We start from the raw sequence: 26,827 nt of genomic DNA, 5'->3' as shown, positions 1-26,827 counted from the left end.
CTCCTCGTCACTTCTTGGAAGTCAGCTTTATACTGATGGTCTTTCCGCGTACATGAAATTGGTTTTCCAAAGGATGGAGAACCTGCCCAGCAGGTGCCCAGCCACTAAGTGGCAGACCTGGTTTCAAAGCCTAGGCAAAGCCCATTTCTTCATAGCCCGTGTGATGCACCAAGAAGGTACGCTGCATGCCCCAATGTCAATTCTGATTCACAAGACTTATCATGTCACTAAGTGGGCAAGTCAACCGAGTGTGTTCAAATCCACTGTTGAGACTCCTTTTCTGGTTTTGGCTTCTCGCACACCTACCCAGCCCTCAGATGCCACAGTGGGCTACTTACAAGGCACAGCATGGCGATAAAGGTTATCCCTTATGGTCTGCTGGAGCTCATGGTCAGGTGAGCCTTTCTGGAAGCGTTGGTTGAGAAAATGTCGCAGGTCCTTGTTCAGCCTGCCTCCTACAGGAAACATAAAACAGACCGAGCATGTCAACACAGGGCTTCCGAGATGCTGAGCCACCTGAGATTACTGTGCAGGAAAGTCATTCGAAGAGATTGGAGTCAACTACCCTTAGTCCTTCTGAGTACCGGCTTACTTTAGGTTTCCCTCTGCAGGGGAAGAGGCAAGCAAGAAAGTAATAAAGACAAAACAGCCTTGAAACGGCATTAATCTTGGGGTCCCATTTCACATAGCACTAGAACGCTGAAATAACAAAGAATTTAAACGAGGCTATTACATTCAAAATATGTGCCATAGACGCTCGTTGATGCTATTACAGAGAAAGTAAATGGCTGGAACCTTAAAGAGGACGGTCTAGCAATAGCTATCAAATTAGAAAATGGCCTTGGATGGGGGATTCGATTGTTAGGAATTTAGCTTATGGAGATGCTTGCAAAAGCCTGCCAACGTCTCCCCAGCAGCATTTACGGCAGCTCCTTGACAACAACTAAACAGAAACAAAGCAAACCAAAAATGGGGAAATATCCAAAAGAGATCAATTAAGCACAGCCCCATCCATTTCTAATAAGGACTCTGTATAAAGTAGATCTGGAAGAGTTAATATTGCAGGGAAATTGGAGAAACTGTGTATTAATGGAAGGAATCATAAGAAGAATGTTAACAGTGATTTCCTCTTCAGGGAGAAGGTCTAGAGTTGGAGAGATAAGGGAGAAGGCTTCACTCTTTGATCTGCTGGCAGATTGATAGAGTACATAGATCTTTGTATACTCAATTGATTTTCAAACACCAAATGTATATATTTTTAATTATTCTCAGTTTAACAATAACAGCTACCTAGAGGAAAGAGGGTTCTGCTTCTTTGCGAGTCTTTATATTTAACAGAGGGAGCCCTGGTGGTGCAGTGGCTAAGCGCTCATCTTATACCCAAAATGCCAGTGGTGCAAATCCAGGGGGAAACATGGTGTCAGTCTGCTCCTGTAAAGATGCACAGGTTTGGAAACCCCACGGAGACCTTTTTCTCAGAATTTACTCAACAGCAATGAGTTTGGTTTTCTGGATACTTTTAGAGAACAATACTCACACCAAAATCATTGCACTGTTATAAAACATGTATAGATAAGAGAAGTTAAATAACCATTTTTCTCCTCCTAAATCATAAACACAAATTATGGTCCACAGGGTAAACAGAAGTCTTGTAAATCGACCTGGCTAGCATTCACTTTTAATGGGGAAAGTTCCAGTGCCTGGTAAGAACAACAAGGCTAAGAATGTCTTTCCATTTTTAGATAAGATAAAAAATTAGGCAAGAGCATCTCTAGTCTGAAAGAAAGAGTACAGTGATCCAGTAACCAAGCGAGACACAGAATTAGTGTCTTTAGCGGAGAACATCCGCACAGTCAAAAGAGTAAATACTGCGGATGGACATGATGCTGAAACGGTGCTCTGCCCTACCTAGAGGAGGAAGGCACTCACCTTGATTTTAATATCATGTTCAAAATAAGATTCCCTGCTACAGCTGCTCCTTCAGAATAGACGGATAAAATCCAATTAGAACTATGTTACTGTATGTACTCGAGAAGAAGCTGAGTTTTTCAGCACATTAAAAAAATCATTTTATTGAGGGTTTGTACAACTCTTATCACAATCCATGCATACATCGATTGTGTCCAGTACATTTGTACATTTGTTGCCATCATCATTCTCAAAACACTTTCTACTTGAGCCCATGGTATCAGCTCCTCATTTTTCCCATTCCCTCAATGCTCCCCCCTCCCTCATGAACCCTTGATAATTTATAAATTAGTATTATTTTGTCATATCTTACACTGTCCGACGTCTCCCTTCACCCACTTTTCTGCTGTCCATTTCCAGGGAGGAGGTTATGTGTAGATCCTTGTAATCGGTTCCCCCTTCCTACCCCACCTTCCCTCTACCCTCCCTGTAACAACACTCTCACCACTGGTCCTGAAGGGATCATCTGTCCTGGATTCCCTGTGTCTCCAGTTTCAATCTGTACCAGTGTACATCCTCTGGTCTAGCCAGATTTGTAAAGCACAATTGGGATCATGATGGCGGGAGGGGGGTGGGAGGAAGGAAGCATTTAGGAACTAGAGGAAAGTTGTATGTTTCATCATTGCTACACTGCATCTTGACTGGCTCGTCTCCTCCCCGTGACCCTTCTGTAAGGAGATGTCCAGTTGTCTACAGATGGGCTTTGGGTCTCCACTCTACACTCACCCTCATTTACAATGATAAGATTTTTCTGTTCATTGATGCCTGATCCCCTAGACACCTTGTAGTCACACAGCCTGGTGTGTTCTTCGATGTGGGCTTTGTTGCTTCTGAGCTAGATGGCCGCTTGTTTACCTGCAAGCCTTTATGACCCCAGAGACTATATCTTTTGATAACCAGGCACCATCAGCCTTTCTTCACCACATTTGATTATGAACACATTTGTCTTCAGTGATCATGTAGGAAAGGTGTGGATCATGGAATGCCAATTTAATAGAACAACGTGTTCTTGCATTGAGTAAGTACTTGAGTGGAGGTCCTATGTCCATCTGCTGCCTTAATACTAAACCTATAAATATATGCATGTAGATCTATTTCCCCACCAGCCTATATAAATATGTTTAAATAGGAACATGCCTGTATTTTGACCTCTATAAATGCCCGTTGCCTCCTAGTTCTTTCCTCTGTTTCCTTTTACTTTCCTCTTGTCCCACTATCATGCTCAGCCTTCATTTGGGTTTCAATAATATCTCTTGGTTACACTACCCTTACTGAATCCCCACCAGGCCTCACACACCCTCCTTGCCACTAACTTTGGATCACTTGTTGCTCCTTCATCCTCGGGTTGGTCAACACCATCTCCTTTCTTCCACCGTCCCCTCCTCTCTCATGTTCCCCTGGAACCATCAGTCCCATTGTTTTCTCCTCCAGACTGTTCATCTAGCCTATCTTATCTAGATTGATCTGCAGAGATAATAATATGTGTCAAAAAACAAGGCATAGCAAGAAAAAGCTACAAAAGAGAACACAAGGATGACAACAACAAAGAAAGCCAATGACAAAGAAAAGAATAAGTTAATTAAAAATAAATAAATTAAAAGGGAGGGAGAAAAAACAAAAATTGAGGTCTGATTTTTGACCTCTTGGTATGTGCTCTAGTCGAGTCCGATGGGGTGCCATGCTCTGGCCCCAAAGTCTATCCTTTGCACAATCTTGGAGGCTCCCTGCTCTGCTCCATCCGTTGCTCTGCCGGATGCCCTTATTGTTTTGCCTCGGTGTGGTGGGGTTTCAGCACATTTTTTTATGCAGTTTGGGTCGTAAAATTAGGTGCTTCAAAGCCCAAGTGGAAGAAGCACACTAGCTTGTGCGATCACGAGGTGCTGAAGGAATCAGTTATCAGGCATCAAAGAACAAAACATCATCATTGTGTGCTCACCTCCATGATATGATCGCTGAAGACAAATGGGTGCATAAGCAAATGTGGCGAAGAAAGCTGATGGCGCCCGGCTATCAAAAGTTATAGCATCTGAGGCCTTAAAGGCTTGAAGGTAAACAAGCAGCCATCTAGCTCAGAAGCAACAAAGCCCACATGGAAGAAGCACACCAGCCTGTGTGATCACGAAGTGTTAAAGGAATCAGGTATCAGGCATCATCAGAACAAAAAAATCTTACCATAGTGAATGAGGGGGAGAGTGCGGAGTGGAGACCCAAAGCCCATTTGTAGGCAACTGGAGATCCCCTTGCAGAGGAGTCTCAGGGAGGAGATGAGCCAGTCACAGTGCAATGTAGCAACAATGAAAAATACAACTTTCCTCTAGTTCCTAATGCTTCCTCACCCCCCACCCCACCCCCACTGTTATGATCCCAATTCTACCTTGCAAGTCTGGCTAGACCAGAGGATGTACACTGGTACAGATAGGAACCAGAAACACAGGGGATCCAGGGCGATGATCCCTTCAGGACCAGTAGTGTGAGTGCCGATACTGGGAACATAGAGGGAGGATGGGGTGGAAAGGAGGACCTGATTACAGGATCTTCAGATGACCTCCTCCCTAGGGGGCGGACAACAGAAAAGTGGGTGAAGGGAGACGTCAGACAGGGCCAGATATGACTAAATAATAGTTTATAAATTATCAAGGGCTCATGAGGGAGGGAAGAACGGAGAGGGAGGGGGAAAATGAGGAGCTGATGCCTGGGGCTTAAGTGGAGAGCAAATGTTTTGAGAATGATGAGGGCAACGAATGTACAGCTGTACTTTACACAACTAATGTATGTATGGATTGTGAGAAGAGTTGTATGAGCCCCTAATAAAACAATTTAAAAAAATAGGTGCTTCGGCTGATATTTGGGTTGGCTTATACTCAAGTGTATACAGCAATGGTGGTGTATTATATCTAAGGTTTGCATTGCCAATCAGAAAAGGCATAGTCAAGTTAATATTAGATCAATCAATAAAAATATCAAATATTTTTGGAATGAAGATAAATGCCATTTCACCTCCAGTTATCCTTCCTTGAAAAATGCTGGCATCAATGTTGGACAATTCCCCCCAAAAAATACATCTAATTGGCAAATACATTACAAGATGCTCAATGTCATTAGTCATCAAAGAACTGTACATTAAAACTACAATAAGAGTATACTACACACCAACTCGAATGCAAAAGTTAAAAAGAACACAATACCAAATGTTGGTAAGGCTGTAAGGCAGTCTGACCTCTTATAACCTTCTAGTAGTCAAATGAAATGGTTCATCCTATTGAGAAACATTTTGCCAATATCTAAAACCTGAGAGAGCTAAGCTTTCCCTTCCCTGGTGACCAAGAGATTGTGCTCGTGAATGGTTAAACAGTACTATTATCTCAAAGGCTGTCTCCTAGAAGCTACTAGAGGAACTTCAAAAGTCAGTCCTAGCAAACTGCTTCCAAAATGTCCTATCAGAATCCTTCTAGAGCAGTTCTCTCTGTACTCACAAAATTGCCATGAGCCTGAATTGTGTCAGTGGCAACTAACAACAACTTCTTATCTTAAGAAATAAGGTGACAAAACATTTATAGATGAATGTTCACAGCAACTTTATTAATTCATAGCCCAGAACTGGGAACAATCCAAACATCCACCCACAACAGGTGAAAGGGTAAGAAAATTGGTACAGTGAAACAACAGGAAGTTCCACAACAATGAAGAGGAAGAAGCTATGAACACATGCAATCATACTGATAAATCTCAAACACATAATGCTGAGCAAAATAAGCCACACACACACACACACACACAGCGAGAGAGAGAGAGAGAGAGAGAGAGAGAGAGAGAGAGAGAGAGAGAGAGAGAGAGAGAGAGAGAGAGCGATAGAACAGGCTTCAGTGCTGTGAATTATATTAATATCTTCCTTTTAGTTATGGTCTTAGATGCTCACAAAATGATTGGGTGAGATTATGCAAATAAATTTGTGGTGACCCACCAAGAGGACAGGCAGTTTTGCTAGTTCAACTAAGGTGTGTGGAACACTTCATAGAGGTGGTACCATGCAATTAAGGTCCATTTTGCCATCTTGCTAGGGTCACAAAAAGGCAAACCCAGAGAAAGGGTAGAGGGGTGGGGAATCTTACTACCATCAAAAAGACTGGGATGAGCATGTTCTTTGGATCCTGAATCCCTGTGTGAGAATCTCATAGGCCAAGGACACTGAAAAGAGAGGTTGTAATACTGAGAAAAGTGAGAGATCATGAAGCACCATTAGAGATAATGCCAAGTGCGATAGCATCCAACAACCCAGAAATGGTGGCAGCAGAACCAAGAAACTGGCAAGGAGTGGCATGGGGCTATATGATGGTACCACAGGCCCTCAGTCATGGCTGTCATCAACGTGCTGGCCCAAGGAGCAAGAGGACTGGGTGTCTTTGGCAGGAGGCTTTCTGGTGGAATTGGGTGTTCTGTGCATTTCCTGGCAAAGCTAAAGAGTTTTGTAACATTTGCCTTAAAAAGGCCAAGGCCAGGCTAAAATGGCTGAGAGAGAAGCTTGCTGTGGGTACCACCAAGAAGAAGCTTTTGTACTCAAAGAACTGCATCCTGAGTTGTTCCTGTTTCTTCCAAATTGATCCCAATTCTGAATTGTAAACTGTTACTTCCTTATTAAACCCTGTAATCATGAGTGTGATCATTGCAATTTATTACCCAAAACATCAGATAAATAGAAAATACTGAAAGAGGAACAGCTAGTTTCAGAATTGAAAGTGGAGGTATGTTTAACTTCTATTTTGTTGGAGTCAGTGTTGCACGAGGCATTAAGAAAATGTTCTCTCCTTCTCTAGAAGTTTGGCATAACCAAACACGTTGTGGGAATGACTCCTTAATGTCCATTACAAGAAATCAGTCCACAAAGACCATGTTCTACACAGTTTGTGAGTAGTGACTTAGGTCTTAAAAACTCATGAGCAGCCATCTAAAGTGCAATTATTGGTCTCTCCAGGTCTGGATGAAAGAAGAGTGAGGAAAACTGAAGATGCGTGAAAACCTTTAGTCCAAAGGACAATAGGCCCCCCCCGTGAGCATCAGGTTTCACAACACAAGACCAGAACTAGATGGTGCCCAGTTATTACTACAAACTGCCCTGAAAGTGGTTCATATTAAAAGGTCTTGGATAAATGGGAGAAAAAATATACAAAACAAAACACAGAATCATAGAAAGTCAAGACTGTTAGTATAGGACCTGGTGGAACCTGAGACTACAGCCCTTAGACACCTTTCAGGTCTAAACATGGACTCTCACCTCCCTGGCTCAAACAAGCATATAGGGGAACAGCAACACCAGTGGGGTATGCACATCTTAGAATAATCCACTATGTGTGATCCAAAGGGCAGTGTTTAGCCAAGGGTAAAGTTCAGAAGGGCTGGGAAAAGAGGAGGAGCAGAAACAGAAAACACAAGAAGGGGGATAAATGATGATATGTTGTAGGGATTGCCATCAATGATCTGAGACAAAATGTGCATGAATTGTTGAACAGGAAACTGATCTGCTTTATAAACTTTCACACAACTCACAATAAAAAAGTTCATATATTGTTGAATGATTATTATTATATCAGGAACTGTTCTAGTTGCTTAGTTGTCAATTTTCTAACAGAATGTATAACTGAAAGGAAAATAGAGTGCCTTGGTAATTAGGCCAGATGGAATCTCTGAACTTCATTTTTTTCTTCTGTAAAAAGGAGCTTTTATATGATAGCAGCAATACCATAACATTATTGTGAGGATTGAGCACGATGACACAGGTGACATACTTGGGACAATGCTTGCCAAAGAGAAAGCGCTTGGTAAAAAAATGGACATTCATATGCGAAACACATAAGTATACAAAGCATCAATAACTGTTGATGCAAACGAGGCAAGAACTGAGATGGGTTCAAACATGGACTTTTACTCTTTTTATAAATGCACATTATAGGAAAAATAAATATAAATTTATCCTATAGGTACAGAAATAATGTAGACAAAATGTAGGCCGATTAAAGGACACATGTAATATCTGCTTGTACTGAAAGTGGTGTGGACATATGTCAGTTGGTAACAAACATTTAGTGGGTGTTTAATATATTCCAGGCACTGTCTTGAAATTGAAATTTGGAAATGAAACCAACTAGTACATCACTACCAGCTGACAGTCAGAGCTGCTAACTCACCTCTAAGTGCAAGGCACTCTGGAATTTAATTATTGTCCCTGGGGTTATATATTCCACTTAAGAGATTGCAGTCCTAGACAATATGAAGAGACCAACCTGTGGAAAACCGTTTGCTATAAGATGCAGATCGATGGATAACAATAAGAAATGAAAATCGGTATGCAAACCAATGCGTGTACACAAATGTTCCTTGTAGCACTAATTACAATAGTCAAAAGGTAGAAAAGACATCAAATGTCCCACAACAGATGAATGGATAAACAAAATTCAGTGCATACATACGATGGAATACTACTCAGCAACACAGAGAAATGAGGTCCCGCTGTGCTCCACAAGTTGGATGAGCCCAGGGAACATTATGCTGGGTGGAAGCGGTCAGTGACAAAAGGCAAAAAGGCTAAGATCCCACTGATATACAAGCTCTACTGCAGGCCAGTGAGTAGAGACCAACGTTTATTAGTGGGTTCCAGGGGTTGGAGAGCAATATGGTGAAAGGAAGACACAATGCTGAGGGGACACGCCGATGATTGATTAACTTTGAGAACAGATAAGAGTGATCAATATAATGCGCGTATTGAATGCCGCTAAACTGTACACGTGACATTAAACGGTGGCAATATGCTCGTCATGGAGCCCTGGTGGTTTGGTGGTTTGGTGCATGTTGAGTTGCTTACCGCCACATCACAAGTTTCTCCCACCAGCTACTGCGCGAGAGGGCGGAGTAGAAAGACTCACAGCCTGCTGCTCCTAGAAAGCTCACAGCCTCAGAGCCGAAGGAGTCCTTCTAACGGGCCCTATTGGGTCACTATGAATCAGAATGGACTGGATGGTAGTTAGGTGCTTATTTCTAATTGTACAAGTAAAGCGCACGCAAATGGCAAGTGTTTAGTTGCATATATATACAACTAGATAGATAGATAGATAGATAGATAGATAGATAGATAGATAGATAGATAGATAGAGCAATAAAATAAAGATGGTAAGTTGTTATTTAAGTTGTGACTAGCAAAGTTGTCTGTAGATCCAGACACTCAGACACACTGCAAAAAAAGAACAGGCAAAGACAGCCTACTAAAGAGTCTTGACTTAGCGCCACAGTGACCCGGCAGGAGAGAGTAGAACTGATCTGGTGGATTTCCGAGACAGAAACGCTTTTGACTTATTCTTTTTTCCCTAAGTAAAAAGTAGATTTTAATAATGGGTTTAAGTCCCCTGCTTTTCATAAATCAGATTAATGTTTAACAGTTTTATTAGCACTTCACCCACAAGTCATACAATTTAATAAATTCAATCATATCGAGAAGAGTTGTACAATTATCAGCACATTCAATTCTAGAACGTATTCTTCCTTCTTTGTACTCATGGTTAATCATGTACTTTTTTTCTCTAACTGTGGCAAAATATTCACAACAACACATTCTCCAATTCAACAAGGTTTACATGTAGAATTCTGCGCCACTGATTAAGCTCTTCATGTAGTACAACCATTATTAATGTCCTTTTTCAAACCATGCCACCACCATTGGTATAAACTCAATGCCCTCTAAGCAACAACTTTTTCTCCTTCACCCATGGTGACCATCGGTCAAGACTGTAACTCTTTACAGGATGAGAGCCTCTTCTTCCTCCCAAAACTCAATGCCCTCTAAGCAACAACTTTTTCTCCTTCACCCATGGTGACCATCGGTCAAGACTGTAACTCTTTACAGGATGAGAGCCTCTTCTTCCTCCCAGAGAATGGCCGGTGGTTTAGAACCACTGATATTTTGGTTAGCAGTTCAACGTATATGAGTCAGAAATGATTCTTTGGCAGTGAGTTTGTTCGAGGCTTAGTAATTCTTCACCTCAAATATGCCAGAGGCTCACACATCCTTGAGGATCACATAAGGTAACTGTCAAGATAAATTTCAGTCAAATAGTTTGCAGGGTATTGCTGAACTTGGGATTTTATTCAGACTAGCAGGCTAGTTAGAGTTGATGATTTTCCCACTAAAACTCCTCTGTACTGCGGATGTGCAAAAGGGCAGGGTTAACTGTGCTGCCTGTTAACATTTACTCTGTGTTCCAAGACATTTGTAAGCAAAAAGCCTCAACTTTCGCAGTCCATTAAGAATACTGTATTTTTGGCATCTAATCTCAAATTAATTGCCAATTATTCAGGGAACACATCTATAAATATTCTGCTAATTGTGAAGGGCAGTGAGCCAATGAAATAATAACTTGTAAGAGGGAGAAGTCTATTGTATCATCTTCACTTTCTTTGATATTCAAGATTTGTTTTGTAAATAGGAAGAAGGAACATAATTCTGGTCGACCTGGAACATTTTATGAGACAACAGTTCCGAGCCTATTTAAAGACACTAGGCTATTTGCATGGGATTTACACTTCCTTCGGAACTTGTCTTCTTTTGACACTTTGGTGCCATATCAAAAGGAGCCCCGAAGGAACTGTTGGAAAGGGCTAACAACCCCACTCCTAACTGAAAGGGTAGCTGTGCACACCCACCTGCCACTGTGGGAGAAAGATGTGGCAGGTGGATTCCCTACAATGTACAGCCATAGAAACTCTTTATCTGGAACACCTGTACTGCACGACAGAGCTGCTGGGAGTTGGAATCAACTTGGTGGCAATGGGCTTGCTGTTTTTTTTTAAATCTCCACATTGTTACATGGAGAAATAAAAAGCCTATTAGGTACTGCTCTGGGAGAGCTAAGAAAAGTCTTGGTGGTGTGGTGGGTTATACAATGAGCTGATAACCACAAGGTCCGCAGTTCAAAACCATCATGTCATGAGAAAAAGATGAGGCTCTCTACTCCCATAAAAAGTTACAATCTCAGAATCCCACTGGGGCAGTTCAACCCTGTCCTAGAGAGATGCTATAATCGGAATTGAATCGATGGCAATTAGATTACTTAAATGTTATAACATGAAATTTACCAAAAAATATCCTCTACTTTTTTCATATTATTTATTTTATAGAAATGTATTCACACTAATTGATATAAGCTTTAATTTAAACATTGTGTAATATTCCATTATAAAAATACACTGCAGCAGGCATGGTAGCTAAGTGGGAAAGCATCAGTCTCATACAAAAATAAACTATAATTTATTTCTCCCTCGTAGAAAAGTAGACGGTTTATAGGTTTACTTTTTTCCACTACAAGCAACACCACTATAAATGCCTTTTAGATAAACCCCCCCCCCCACACACACACTTTGTTTTTTAACAAGTCTGTATGAGTTTCCTCTAAACCATACGCTCTTCTGGAAGTGTAGTGGTTATGCATTGGGCTGGTATCCTCAAAGTTGGAAGCTTAAAACCACCAGCCCGCTCTTTGGGAGAAAAATGGGCTTTCTACTCTCATACACAGTTACAGGCTCAGAATCCTACATGGGGTCACAGTGAGTTGGCATGGGCTTGATGACATTGAGCTTGATTTCAGTAAAAGCTCTCAAACTTATTTAACTTACCTCTCCTTTTTCAGGAAACAAACAAACAAGCCTCACCCCCATTCCCTGCCCTAACTATTTAAACCTGGAAGTAGTCATAAACATCTTCATCTTATCATAAAAAATCAAAACCAAACCCATGACTATTGAGTAATTTCTCACTCAGTAATCCTATAGGATGAAGTAGAAATGTCCATTGAGCCGCCAAGAATATCAATCTTTACAGAGGAAGACTGCCCACCTTTCTCAAGGGTGATGCTGGAGAGTGCTAACCAACATCCTTTCCCATGGCGCCTGAGCACTTTAACCGCTGCAGCAACATGGTCCTTTCGGTTTATCTTAAAAACCAACAAGCAAAAGCCAAACCCGCTGCCATCGAGTCAGGTCTGATTGCCTGTAGGGTTACCAGGCAGGTACACTTTGGTAGCAGTCCTACAAAAGGTGCAGCAGTAATGTTGACAGGGAACTGCCAAGATTCAGGTTGGATTGAGAAGAGGACATGGAACAAGGGATGTCATTGCTGGCTTCAGATGGACGTAGGATGAAAGCCGAGAATACCAGAGAGATGTTTCCTTGTTTTGTATTGACTAAACCAAAGCGCTTGGTTGCGTAGATTATAAGCAACTATGGCTAGCCATGAGAAGAATGAGGATTCCAAATGAGTTCGTTGTGCTCGTGTGGAACTTGGACAGAGTTCAGGAGACAACTGTGGGAACAGAGCAAGGGAATGTGCATGGTCTTAAATCAGGAAAGGTGTGTGTGTTGGTTTGTCTCCTCTCACCATATGTATTCAATCTGTATGCTGGGAAATAACTAGAGGCTGGATTCTATGACGAAGAGACCTGGGGCATCAGGACTGGAGGAAGACTTACTAACAACCTGCAACGCGCTGTGGCGCAACCCTGCTGCTGAAGGCGAGGAAGAGTTGCAGCACTTGCTGATGAAGATCAAGGATCACAACCTTCAGGATGGATTACAAGTCAATGTAAAACATACAGCAAAATTTTCACAACAGGGCCAACAGCTAACATTAAGGTAAGTGTAGAAAGAGTGAACTTTTCAAGGGTTTTGTCTTGATTGGATCCAGAATCAATTCTCATGGAAGCAGCAGGTAAGAGATCAAACAATGCACTGCATTGGAGAAATCCGTCTTGGAAGAAGTGAAACCAGAATGCTCCTTAGAGGCAAGGATGGAGAGATTTACTCTCACATACTTTGGAGATGTTATCAAGGGAGATTCGTCCCTAGAGAGGGGCATCAAGCTTGATAAGTCGAGGAGCAGTGAAAAGGGGAAGATGGGCTGACCCAGAGGCTACAGGGATGGGCTCAGACTCAGAACAATTGTGAGGATGGTGCAGGGCTTCACTTTGTTACAGAAGGTCCTCATGAGTCAGGGCTGACTCATGGCACCTAGCAACAATAGGGTTTCCAAGGCTGTCCATATTTGAATAGGAACGGAAAGCTTCCCGAGGCGTGGCTACTGGCTTTGAACTGCTGACCTTTTCATTAGCAGCCCAATGTTCAATCTAGCATACCACCAGGGCTCAATGGATCCACACACTGCTAAATTCTTTCCTAAAATGGTAATTCCAACTTAACTTGCCCCAGCGGTTTTGACGTTTCTGTTTTCTACATTCATGTCAATAATTGCTTTTGTCGGTGTAGGGGGCTGGGTACAGGCAGGGGGTTACACAGCCACCCCCAGGGCTTGATAATACACTGTAAGAACTCACTGGAGGAGCTACTAATAATGTGTACAATATGAAGAAAATGTTCTATAATAGACTGTGGTGATGATTGCACAAATTCTTTTTAATAAATTCAATCCATTGGAATGTGTAGTACATGAATTATGTCAATAAGACTGTTATATGTTAATACAAACAGAGAAAACGATGCGAATACACAGAACTGAGCATATAGTCTTACAGTCACGACTTACTACAACAAAAGGGAAATGGACAGCCCAGGGGAAAGTAGGCACAGCTTCCCAGGGACTGAACTCAGTGGAGTCACAGGAAAGGAGCTTAACTCCCAATAGTGAGTTGAAAGAGCACGTGTGGGATATTGCCTCCTGGAAAACTCAGAAAACATTTGGGGTCCAGTGTTTGCACTGGAGGCTGGACAGGTAGATAGCATCTACCTACCATGTACTAAAACTCCAGACTCCAGGAGGGAAGCATAAAGCATATCACTTGTGCAGTTTACACAGTGAGCCCCTCATATTCATTCTGGGAATGGAAGAAACCCTCCTGGAAATTCCAGCGCCCTGAGAACATCTCCTTTTTTAAATTAATAGATCATTTTTGGGGGGCTCTTATAGCACTTATAAAAATCCATACATCAATTGTATCAAACATATTTGTACAAATGTTGCCATCATCATTTTCAAAATATTTTCTTTCTACTTGAGCCCTTGGTATCAGCTTCTGTTTTTTCCCTCCCCACCCCGCACCCTTACACCCTTGTGGAACCAAGATAAACTACAAATTATTATGATTTTCATATCTTACAACATCAACTGTTTCCCAGGGCATCTTTTAAAATGCTTCTCTAAATAAGAGAAAGAAAACAAGGTATACTGGTACTATATTAATTTACACTGACTACTTGCTAGTGAGATCACTTACATGTTACCTGTGATACTGTACTTCCCATCATATTTCATGTAAATTGTCTTATATTTCTTCTTCTGTGATTTGCCTGTTTTTTGTATGTTTTTCTACAGCCTTGTCTTGCTACTCTTAATAAGGCAGAATTCTTTACATATTCTTCATATACATCCTTTATCAATTATTGATGATACAAGTTTTTCTCATTTCCATCTAGGATAAACATTCAGAACCTTACTAACCAAAAAGTCAGTGATTCAAACCCACCAGCTGTTCCACAGGAGAAACATAAGGCAGCATGCTCATATAAAAATACATAATCTCTCAGAAAACCCAAAACAATTATACCTGGGGCTGGCCCCAATCCCAGCTACGTGGACATCTTCCCTGCCCCCCCCCCCCACACACACACAGAAAAAATGCACTTCAGAGGACAGCACTGAAGCTACAGGTCAGGGAGAGGAATGTGTCTGATCAGAGCACACAGGAGCAAACAAAGAGGGAAAGAGAGAGTGTGGAACACATCTTGGCCCACCACGCCTTAAGGACTATATTCCTGCTCAGAGAAGCCAATGCAGAAAGAGGGCCATAGGGCCAGCCCCACCACCAGACATGACATCCATCACTGACCCAGAGCCCTTCGAGGGACAACCATAGAGGCACAGTGCAGAAATTGTGCAAGATATGACTACACACACCACTTCGGGGCAAAACACTAAGGGCATGCAGCAGAGCAGCAAGGGGAGCAAAGTGATGAAATCCCCGGGGAATACCAAACATAGACGTTGGGGGCAGAGCATGGCACCCCATCAGATTCAAACAGAAAACACTGCTAAAGGTCAACAAACAAACCTTGAACTATTTATAGGCTTTTTTTGGTTGTTGTTGTTGTTGTCATTGGTTTTATTGTTGTTTTGCTTTTGTTTGTTTTGTCTTGTTTTTGTGCATTACTATCTCTGCATGTCTATCTAGATAGGATAGGCAGGATAAACAATCCAGAGGAGAAAACAATGGGACTGACGGTTCCAGGGGGACACCAGAGAAGGGGAGGTGGGGGGGGGGAGGAAGTGGGTGTCAACAAACCCAGGGACAAGGAAACAAGTGATCTAAAATCGATGGCAAGGAGGGCTTGATCAAGGGCAATGTAACTGAGAGGAATTACTGAAACCTGAATGAAGGTTGAACATGATAGTGGGACAAGAAGAAAGTAAAAGGAAATAGAGGAAAAAAGTAGAAGGCAAAGGGCATTTACAGTGGTCTAAATACAGGCATGTACATATATAAATATGTTTATATACGACGATGAGGAAATAGATCTATGTGCACATATGTATAGGTTTAGTATTAAAGTAGTAGATGGACATTAGGCCTCTACTCAAGTACTTCCTCAATGGAAGAACACTTTGTTCTAATAACCTGGTATTCTGTGATGCTCACTTTCCGGACACGATCGCTGAAGACAAAATGGGTTCATAAGCAAATGTGGTGAAGAAAGTTAATAGTGCCCAGCTATCAAAAGACATGGCGCCTGGAGTCTTAAAGGCTTGAAAATTATCAAGCGGCCATCTAGCTGAGAAGCAACATAGTCCACATGGAAGAAGCATACCAGCCTGTGTGATCATGAGGTGTCGATGGGACCAAGTATCAGGCATCAAAGACCAAGACCAATAAAACCATAATATTGTGAATGAGGAGGCATGTGGAGTGGAGATCCAAAGCCCATCTGTAGACAAATGGACATCCCCTACAGAAGGGTCACAAGGAAGAGATGAGCCAGGCAGGGTGCAGTATAGCACTGAGTGAAACACACAACATTCCTCTAGTATCCCAAAATCAGGGAATCTAAGACAGATAAAACCCTCAGAACTGATATTGAGAGTAGCAATACCAGGAGGGGAAGGGAAAGGTGGGGGAAGAAAGGGGAAACCGATCACAGTGATCTACATACAACCCCCTCCCAGGGGGGCAAACAACAGAAATGTGTGTGAAGGGAGACTTCGGTCAGTGTAAGACATGACAAAATAATAACAATTTATAAATTATCAAGGGTTCATAAAGGAGAGAGGATAGAGGAGGGAGGAAAAATAATGAGGAGCTGATACCAAACGCTCAAGTAGAAGGAAAATGTTTTGAGAATGATGATGGCAACAAATGTACAAATGTGCTTGACACGATGGATGGATGGATGGATGGATGGATGGATGGATGGATGGATGGATGGATTGATGGATGGATGGATGGATGGATTGTGATAAGAGTTGTACGAACCCCAGGAAAATGATTTTAAAAAAGAAGAAAATGTAAAACCAAAGTGCAATCAGAAGGGAGAAACATTATCGCACAAGCTAAGAAAAAAAAATGAAATACTACAGTCAATCATGACGCCAGCTGCTCCTGAGCCAATTCTGAGTCAGTCATAGCAACCCCACATGACAGAGCAGACATGGCCCATACGGTTTCTACAGCTGTCCGTCTCTACGGGAGCAGAAATGCTCCTCTTTCTCCCACTTGAAACGACTAGGCAGTTCCAAAACGTTCATGAGGAAAATTCATTGTCTTTGAATTCCATCTATTCATGATCTTTTTGAAGCTTCCTTGTATTGCCCTGAGATTATCTTTAAAACCTAAAACCAAAATATCCCCTGCCATCATCTTAAAAATTGAATCATGGTTTAATTGAACTGGTAATAAGAATCAGCCTTGAGCATTATGCTCTTAAGAACCACCTATATGGGATCAAATTGACAACAACACTCAGAAGATTAGGAATCTCAAGGCTTCATATTACTTCATATGAATCCAGAAGGAACAGCACCGAAAAGGAGGTGGGAGTGGCTGTGCCCCTTGAAGGATGCCATCGCTGCCACTACAGTGCACACGTAGAAACTGTTGGAATATGGCTTCCTGTGTGTGCGCTCAACCGCAAGAAAATAAATAAAATTTAGGCAGGAAAAAAAATCATACTGATGCGAACGAGTAGGGTCAAAGTGGAGGCTTAAAGCCCATCAGTAGACAATTGAACATGCGCTCAAGAAGGGTCACCAGGAAGGCACGAGCCAGCCAGGGTGCAGTATAGCACTGACGAAACACACAACATTCCTCTAGTTCTTTCATGCTTCCTCGTCCCGACGATCATGACCCCAGTTCTACCTTACAAATCTGGCTAGGCCTGAGCATGGACACTGGTACAGATAAGAGCTCTTGACACATGGAATTCAGGACACATACCCCACCCACACCCCACCTCAAGAACAGTAATGGGAGTAGCAATACCATGAGGGTAGGATAAAGGTGGTGGGGAGAAGGGGAATAAAGGGGGAACTCATCACAATGATCGATGTTCAATTCCCCCAACCAGGGGGATGAACAACAGAAATGTAGGTGAAGGGAGACAGCGGATGGTATAAGATATGAAAACATTCATAATTTATCAAGGGTTCATGAGAGTGAGCATGAGGATGGGAGGAATATCAAGGGCTCAAGTAGAAAGCAAATGTTTTGAAAATGATGAGGGCAACATATGTACAAATGTGGTTTATATAGTTGATGTGTGCATTGTTATAAGAGCATTAAGAGCCGTCAATAAATTGATGTATGTATACATATGGATTGTGATAAGAGTTGTATGAGTCCCTAAGAAAATGTAAAAAAAGAAAAGAGGAGAAAAAAATGATTAGGGCAAAGAATGTACAGATGTGCTTTATACAATTGATGTATGTATATGTATGAACTGTGATAAGAGTTGTATGAGACCCTAATAAATTGTTTAAAAAAATAAATAAAATAAATAAATTTTTAAAAAGAGCCATCAATAAAATAATTTATTAAAAATAAAATAATATGTAGTCTCGGAAACCCAAGGAGCGTTGTGTTCTACTTGATCCTGTGGGCTCTCCATGAGGAGAAGGACAGACTAGACAGCAGTGAGTCTTACTTGATTCTGATCAGTATAAAATGATTCTCTAACTATAACTGAATTGGGCCATTTGTCCATGCTTCATCTCACAGGCCACACAGGTTTCTGCCAAGTCAACCAGAAGCTCAAGGTGATGGATTAGGAGGGGCTCTGTTTATTCAGATCTAAATCTCCGAAGATAGAGACAGACACTAGAGACCATACCAGTCTGTACAGATGTATCTCCTAGGCCAGACAGGAGGTGTTCAAAGAGAACGCGTTAGAGTATTCTTAGCTCCTCCGTCATCCTTTCTTTTCTGAACACACTCGTTTCTGAATGCGAAGGCAAAGCTCAGCTCCTGGCGTGCTCCGGGCAATGCACATCTGGAGGGCTGATGATTGGCATTTCACTACACTTAAATTCAGAATTTATTATATTTTAAATAGCCAGTGCTGAGGAAAACTTGCACACGGATTCTTAAACAAATCATCCTTTATGGGGATTCTGCTCCAGTCCACAGTTTCTTCAGGGAATGATTAGCGTTGTTGGGGGGGTGGCATTTATTAGAGCAACACACATGGTTTCTACTGCAGTGGAGCTACTGTCGCAGGAAACCTGGGCTGGGTCAGCACTTCAGGCTTACAAAGGATAAAACACACACTATTATAAGCTGACATGCAAATACCTAGTGTTATACATACTCAAATGCATAATCTGAAATATATTTACAAGCCTCCTCAGGGAAGATGCATCCTATTCTTTAGCCCTCTAATACACTGTTTTCAAGTTATAGTGAAAAACACAACCGATGTATGAAAAAACACCTGCCACTCCAACGATTTTCACATGTACCACTTTTTTTTAAACCGTTTCATTAGGGGCTCATACAACTCTTGTCACAATCCATCCATCCATCCATTGTGTAAAGCACATTTCTACATTCATTGCCCTCATCGTTCTTAAAACATCCGTTCTCCACCCAAGCCCCTGGCATCAGCGCCTCATTTCCCCCCTCCCTCCCCACTCCCCCTTTCCTCATGAACCCTAAATTTACAAATTATTATTTTGTCCTATCTTGCACTGTCCGACATCTCTTCACCACTTTTCTGTTGTCAATCCCCCATGAAGGAGGTTATTTGTAGATCCTTGTAATTGGTTCCCCCTTTCCAATCCACCCTCCCTCTACCCTCCTAGTATCGCCACTCCCACCACTGGTCCTGAAGGGATCATCCGCCCTGGATTCCCTGTGTTTCCAGTTCCTATCTGTACCAGTGTACATCCTCTGGTCCAGCCAGATTTGTAAGGTAGAATTGGGATCATGATGAGGGCGGGGCAGGGTAGGAAGCATTTAGGAACTAGAGGAAAGTTGTATGTTTCATGGTTGCTACATCACACCCTGACTGGCTCGTTTCTTCCCCAATACCCTTCTGTAATAGGATGTCCAGTGGCGTACAAATGGGCTTTGGGTCTCCACTCCGCACTCCCCTCCCTCATTCACATCACATGTACCACTTGGTGCCATAATTGCATCCACAATGTTGTGCATCCTTGACAACTCCCCTTTTCCACACGATTCCCCTTTGTGAACATCAACTCAGTGTACCCCGAGCCTAAATGCCGACTTCTTCTCGCCCAGCCACCCTAGTCAGCACTGATTTACTTGGTCCATATGCGCTTGCTTATCGTACATATTTCATATAAATGGGATCATACAATGTTTATCCTTTTGTGACTGACTTATTTTACTCAGCATATAATGCTCTCAAGAATCGTCCATGCTACAGCATGCATCAGACATTATTTCTATTTATGGCCAAATCCTACATTCTTCCTAATACTTTTTAATTGTGAAACTAATGTAAAGATAGGTGCTCGTTTTACAGAACCACCACAAGTGGGGAGCTTCACCAAACACGCATGTTTTCTCCTCGCAGGTTAGTCCGAATCCAGGGTGCTGGCTCCGGGAAAGGCTCTTTCCCAGTGTGTTGTTTCTAGGCTTCTGGTCTGATTTCAACAACTTCTTCTTGGTTCCCTTGTGATCCTCTTGTGGTGTGGCATCCATCTCCTCCTTTTTCTTGTGGCTTGCACTTAGCCTGTACTTTTGTATCTCCAAAGAGATTGATTTAAGGTATACTCTACAATAATGCCATGCTGAGATATAGTTAATTACTGAATATGGCTCTGCTAGCCACAGTCCCTCCATTTGTGGAGTATTATAAACATTATCCTCTACACCTGTAGCTAGAATTCCATTTTGGAGAGCACTAGTTCCTTGTGCCAGGAGCCCTGTTGGCACTTTTGGGTAATCTTAGATTGCTAATTGCAAGGTTGGCAGTTCAAACCCACCAACTGCTCCTTGAGAGAAAGTTGAGGTTGTTTCCATAAAGATTTATAGCCTTGGAAAGCCTCTATAGCAGCGGTTCTCAACCTGTGGGTCAAGACCCCTTTGGGGGGTGGAATGACTCTTTCACAGGGGTTGCCTGATTCATAACAGTAGCAAAATGACAGTGATGAAGTAGCAACGAAAATAATTTTATGGTTGGAGCGGGGACACCATCACATGAGTAACCGTATGACAGGGTCGCGGCAACAGGAAGGTAGAGAACCACTGCTCTCTAGTGTCGCTGTGAATTGAAATTGCTTTGATGGCAAAAATCTTACAAAATTTCCTCTGTTATGCTAATGTGAAGCAATTGGTGGGATCCTTTTTGAATCCCCACCACACTAGAGGGCATTACTCGAGTCACCCCCCCTGGTTTCCCTGGCGTCTGGCCTGCAGAAGGCAAAACTACACTTCCATCATAGCCATCTGGGTGACTTCCCCTGCCTGGCCTGAGCACACACATAAGCAAGTGAGACCTGCTTTTATTTCAGCTCTTTTGCTCTCTGCTCTGGATCCTGCATCTTGTTTTCCTCTGTCTGACCTCCAGTGCTTGGGACTTAAGTTACAGCATATCACCTGATCTAATTTCCCCAGCCTCCCCAGCCTTGTGGCTTAGGTGCATCTTCTAGATGGAGAGCTGAGCTGTGGACTTAGGATTTACCAGCACCTACAACCACGAGTTACTTCATGCATGCTTCATGAGTGTTGTGAGGCAGCACAGCACATTGCAGGGCCCTGGGGGATGAGTGCATATAATAGGGACAGAAGGGTGGTTGATATCACGGATAATGGACTGGCACAGCGTGTGGGGAAAATTAGACATTTGGGATATTTTCAATTTCCACTTCACTGAGAATAGTCTTTTTCTTCTTTTGTATTCTATAGTTTGTTTTTATAACACTTTTATTGACATCATTCACACACTGTTCAAGTCATTCCTCTCACCATACTTGTTTAATCTCTACGCTGAACAAATCATCAGAAAAGCTGGATTATACGAAGAAGGATCAGGATTGGAGGAGGGCTTGCTAACTACCTGCGACATGCATGTGACACACCTTGCTTGCTGAGAGTGAGGAGGACTTGAAGGACTTGCTGAAGAAGATGAAGACTGCAGCTTTCCATATGGGTTACAACTCAATGTACAGAAAAGTACAAACCTCACAACTGGATCAATAGATAACATCACAATAAACAGAGAAAAGATTGAATTTGTCAAGGATTTTGTCTTGCTTCGATCAACAATCAATGCTCATGAACGCTACAGTCCCAAGGTCAAATGAAGTATTGCTTGGGTCTATTTGCTGCACAACACCTCTTTAAAGTATCGAAGAGCAAGGATGTAACTTTGAGGATTGAAGTGTGCCAGACTCAAGTTATGGTATTTTTAATCACAGAATATGCATGTGAACTCTGGACATTGAATAAGGAAGACTGAAGGGAAATTGATGCTTCTGAGTTATGGTGTTGGTGAAGAAAGTTGAAAGAACCGTGGAATTCCTAAAGAACAAACAGACCTGTCTTAGAAGAAGCACAGCAAGATGTTCCTTAGAGGCAAGAATAGCAGAGCTTCAAGGAGAACAATGGTGAGGATGGCTCGGGATCAGGTGTGTCACTCTGTTGTGCATAGGGTCACTATGAAAGGAACTGACCTGATGGGACACACAAAACCTGATAACAACACAATTCATTAGTTCAATATATTATAATGAGCTGCACAAACATTACCACAATCACTTTTATAACATTTTTTCATTTTAGTGTTCATTACTATTAGCTCCTTAATACCCTCCTTCTTGTGTTATAACCCTGATAAACTAATAATGCAGTTACTGTAGTTATCAATTTACCTAGTCTGGATTTCATATAAAGAAAATTATACCAAAAAAATCCCAACACTGATAATATAGTTTAAAAAAAAAACAACCCAAAAATCTTCTATCCAAGTAAAAGCAGAATAGAACCTAGGACAAATTAAAAATAGGTAAAAAGGGAAACCAAGTGATTAGATGTTAAATTTTCACCTAACTATAATATCTGCAATAATCCAATTTCCAAAACATTCTGTCTGAGGACAAGAGCATTCACATCCCTGGTCAATAGCCAAGGGAATTCAATGGAGACTTAATCCCCATGGGGACAATGCAAATTGACTTTGGACTTTAATTGTCATTGATAGGCTTCTGCAAACCATATGCTGAGAATTTCTCTGATCTTAGATTTTAATTGTTTACAATCCTTGGATCACATGGGCTAGTGTGGTCCTTCCTTGTGAACTTATCTGATAGCTCACTTAGATACCTGCTTGTTTTAAAAGCCTTTAGGATTCCAGACACTATTCTTTCAGATAGCCTTGCACACTCTGATTTCTTCACCACACTCTGCTATAGCACCCATATCTTCAATGATCACTTCATCAGAACAAGTATTGGCAGGGCAACATTGTAAGAACTAATTGTTCACGGATTACAGTGTATGATTAAGTAAAAGCTCAAAATCCATTCATATATCTAAAGTTTATATATATATCACTGGTCCATTTTACAGGCAGCATTATCAGTTTGTGGAGAAATAATTTAAGTAATCACCAGGAGGCATTTGATAATTCTAATAACAGGTATCATTAATCTAGCCAATGGTATAAAATTTAAAGCACAACTGAGAGATGGAAAATACACATATATAGGAAACCTTTTTAGAATAAACTACATGGGATGTTCACTTATACAGACTAAAAACTTAAGTAACTGAACACAGTTTAAGAAGCAATGAGGGTTAGACACAAAGCAAAAATCTCAATATTGCTCATTCAATATATCCAAAACTATATCTGCACGACAGACATGTCTCTGGAACTAGTCTGGCATGAATCTTTATAAAGTACATATTTTATCTCATTAACTTAACCATGAGAACCCATTCCCAAATAGAATCATAACTTCAATTTTGGAGATTAAGATTTTATGAGACATTTGGTGGGAGGAGGCAAATTCAAGCTGTAATACTAGCAGTCTGTGTATACATAGACATATATACATACAGACACTTACACATTTAGGGGGACTCATTCATTCACCAAACATTATTATCTTTCTGCTACTGCATACTCTCTGAGTTCAAGGACACAGCGATAAAAACGCAGAGTCATACTGCAGGCATGGCAGGGTGTGTTAAGAAGGGTAGAAGCGCTTGTTTAGATGAGCACTAAAGGATTGAGACAAGAAGTTAGTCGGCTTTGCAAAAGTGGAGAAATGCACGTCCCTGGCAGAGGGAACAGCACTTGCAAAGGTTCTGAAATAGAAAAGAGGTTGGCGTGTTAGAGCAGAGGCATGAAGCGGATCAGACAGGAGACGGCACAGATGGAGATTAAAACAAGACACTGACGGCAGCTCCCGCTGAACCTCTCAAGTCATGACAAGGGCTGGCTGTGTGCCCCGCCCCCAAGTGCACCCCCAAGTCCACTGATATGACTGCAGCCTCAACACTGACATAACTTCGGCAACTGTCTGTGCTGGGGATGATTTACAGGGGTCCGCAGCAGATGCGAGGAGACCGGGAGTCCCCGGCCTGAGATCATGGCTGGAAGAGGAGCAGAAGGGGAGATAAGAGACGGGGTTTAAAGCTGGACAGATTAAGCTGGCTAATGTAATGGAGGAAGACACCAATTGCAAGGAAAGAATAAAAAATGACACCAAATGACATCATATGTGGTAATGAGCAGAACTGAGAGTCCCAAGATATGATTGTGTAGGAGCGCTGGGGTAATCACGTCCTTTGTCTCGCTTTCCTCACAAATGGCTCAAAATCCCTTCCATATTTTACTGGCATCCAAAACCGAGCAGCATCCTATTTTAGCTGATAAATTCCTAACATCCTACAGGCCCAATGATAAAGCACAGGGACCGTTCCCACAGCCATTATTCTCCTTGTGCAAAAACGATGCTCTTTCTGGTTCTTTTCTTGGGATTCTTGAAGTAGAGCGATCCAGTTTCCCTCCAAAAGGGATGGACAACAGACAATTGAGTGAAGGGAGACACTGGACAGTGTAAGACATGAAAAAATAATAATAATTTATAAGTGATCAATTATTGTGAGGGAAGGAGGGGGGGAATGAGGAGCTGATACCAAGGGCTCAAGTAGAAAGAAAATGTTTTGAGAATGATGATGGCAACAAATGTACAGATGTGCTTGACACAATGGATGGATGGATGGATGGATGGATGGATGGATGGATGGATGGATGGATTGTGATGAGTTGTATGAGCCCCAATAAAATGATTTTTTTAAAGCATAAAAAAACAAAACCAAACACAATGTTGTTGGCTTCCCTATATTCTGCTGGATTTTAAATGGCTGCAGATCAGGCATAGGATTCATTGTAATAATGTCCATTAAAATCTGAGTATCATCAGCATACTACAGTGAAAAATCAGAAGCCTAGTTTGTTGCTGAAATTTCCCAGAAGTGGAGTTATTAGATTAATGAGATAACTTTAAAAATTCTAGATATAAATCGACAACCTGCTTCCCAAAGGTTGCCCCCCATCCCCCTCATTCACTGCCTCAAGCACAGAGGACAACTGTCCTGAGGGTTTCTGGCTGCAAATCTTCACAGGAGGAGAAAGTCTCATCTTTTTTCCACAGAGCGGCTAGTGGTTTTGAACTCGGACCTTGTAGTTAGCTGCCCAGTATGCTCTCAGGGCTCTTGTAAGGTTGCAACAGAGCAGCAGATAGTAAGGGCTCCAGTAGAAGGCAGATGTTTTCAGAATGATGATGGCAACATGTGTACATATGTTCTCGACACAATGGTGGATGGATGGATGGATTGTGACAAGAAATGTATGAGCCCCAATAAAATGATTTTTTTAAAAGTCTGAAGAAAAAAAAAGAAAAGAAAAAGTCTGAAAGTTCAACATCTCTCAGATGACAGTGTCACTAGGACAGTGATTCTTCCCTTTGAATTATGTGATGGTTTTATTTCCCATCAATGATTCAAACCAAGGCAATAATGTATCGGAGATTCAAATAGTATGGTTGGAAAAACTTTTTTTTTATTTTTTAAATTTTGAAGAATTGCTTAGTTTCAATGAGAAAACTAATCTGAGAAGTGACCTGGTGAGAAATCATGAATCACTTCCATTATCTTATATAGTTAGTTAAAAATAAATAAAAGCAAAACAGATACAAACAACAAAAAGACAAAACATCTAACACAAATTAATACCACTCTATGTGCCAATTCCTTATAGAATGACTTCCAGTATCGTTCCTGGTCCCCCATCCCACCCCTATCCCAGCCCCAACTGATATTTAAGCATTGGACTAGGTAAATGTTTTCTGGTTTCGGCTATGTACCCTGCAACCACTTCAATTTCCCTTTATAATGTGAAAACAGCCATAAGTAATAAGTAAACAAGATCTGTGTTCCAATAAAACTTTACCCAAACCGAGTTGAATAGTTGGCGCGAGGACTACCGTTTGTAGACTGAGTCTAACGGTCGGCCCTGTAGCACCAAGTGAGAAATTCGACATCGACTTTTGGGTAGAAACCCAAACACTCAAACCCACTGCCATCATGTTAAGACTCACACTAACACTAGAGGACATGGTAGAAGCGCCTCACCATGTTTGAAGGTTATACATCTTGACCAAAGCACCTTTCTCCTCCAAAGGAGGACACTCAGTGAGGGGCCCAACGCTTCACCCACAGCACCAGAAGAGCTCCTTCTTGGGGAAGAAGTAGAGACTGACTGTGCATTACCTCTCAGGTGCATCTTGGCCAATGCTTCCCAAATATGGTCCCAAGACCAACAAAAGCTTTTCCTTCTAACTCATTTAAATTATAAATTTAAATGCTTCACCGTCAGCCTCATTTCCTGCCAAGTGGATTCCACCTTATGGGATCCCATACTTGTCAGAGTAGAATCGCGGCTCCCTAGGAAGTTTGATGGCTGATTTGGGAGCGTACGACTAAAACCGTGAGTGTGGAGCTCAGCAATCTGCTTGAATAACCCCCACCTCCCATCCCACTAAGTGAGGACAATGCGTGCTAGTGGGTCAAGCGCAGCACCCACTCAGGGAAAGAAAGATCAAGCAATCTGCTTCTGGAAAGATTTCATCCTTTGGAGACTCGATCTGCGAGTTCTACCCTGTCCTGCAGGGCTGCTATGGGTTGGAATCAACTGGATGGCCGTGGGTTTGGTCCACACCACAGCAGTGTCTCTCTCCCTCTCAGAGCTTCTCCCCATCCTTCGCAAACTCCCAGAGCTGAGCTAACAGCTCGCAGCTGAGGACGCTAGGTAGGAGGCACCTCATCAGACATGCAGAGACTGAACC

General features: G+C 41.9%; 1 protein-coding gene across 16 annotated transcripts in view; it reads right to left on the bottom strand.

Annotated features, from left to right (window-relative positions):
• MAGI1 (membrane associated guanylate kinase, WW and PDZ domain containing 1) overlaps nt 1-26,827 on the bottom strand; it is a 728,953-nt gene that overhangs the window by 298,570 nt on the left and 403,556 nt on the right. For all 16 annotated transcript variants that reach the window (XM_075549926.1, XM_075549927.1, XM_075549933.1 and 13 more), the window contains exon 2: nt 339-455. In XM_075549926.1, the coding sequence (XP_075406041.1) occupies nt 339-455 (117 nt within the window). The remainder of the gene's footprint in view (nt 1-338; nt 456-26,827) is intronic.

The sequence above is a fragment of the Tenrec ecaudatus genome, chromosome 5 (genome assembly GCF_050624435.1).
Source record: "Tenrec ecaudatus isolate mTenEca1 chromosome 5, mTenEca1.hap1, whole genome shotgun sequence".
NCBI lineage: Eukaryota > Metazoa > Chordata > Mammalia > Afrosoricida > Tenrecidae > Tenrec > Tenrec ecaudatus.
Note: the sequence above shows the minus strand (reverse complement) of the source record. Positions and strands in the feature narration are given on the sequence as shown.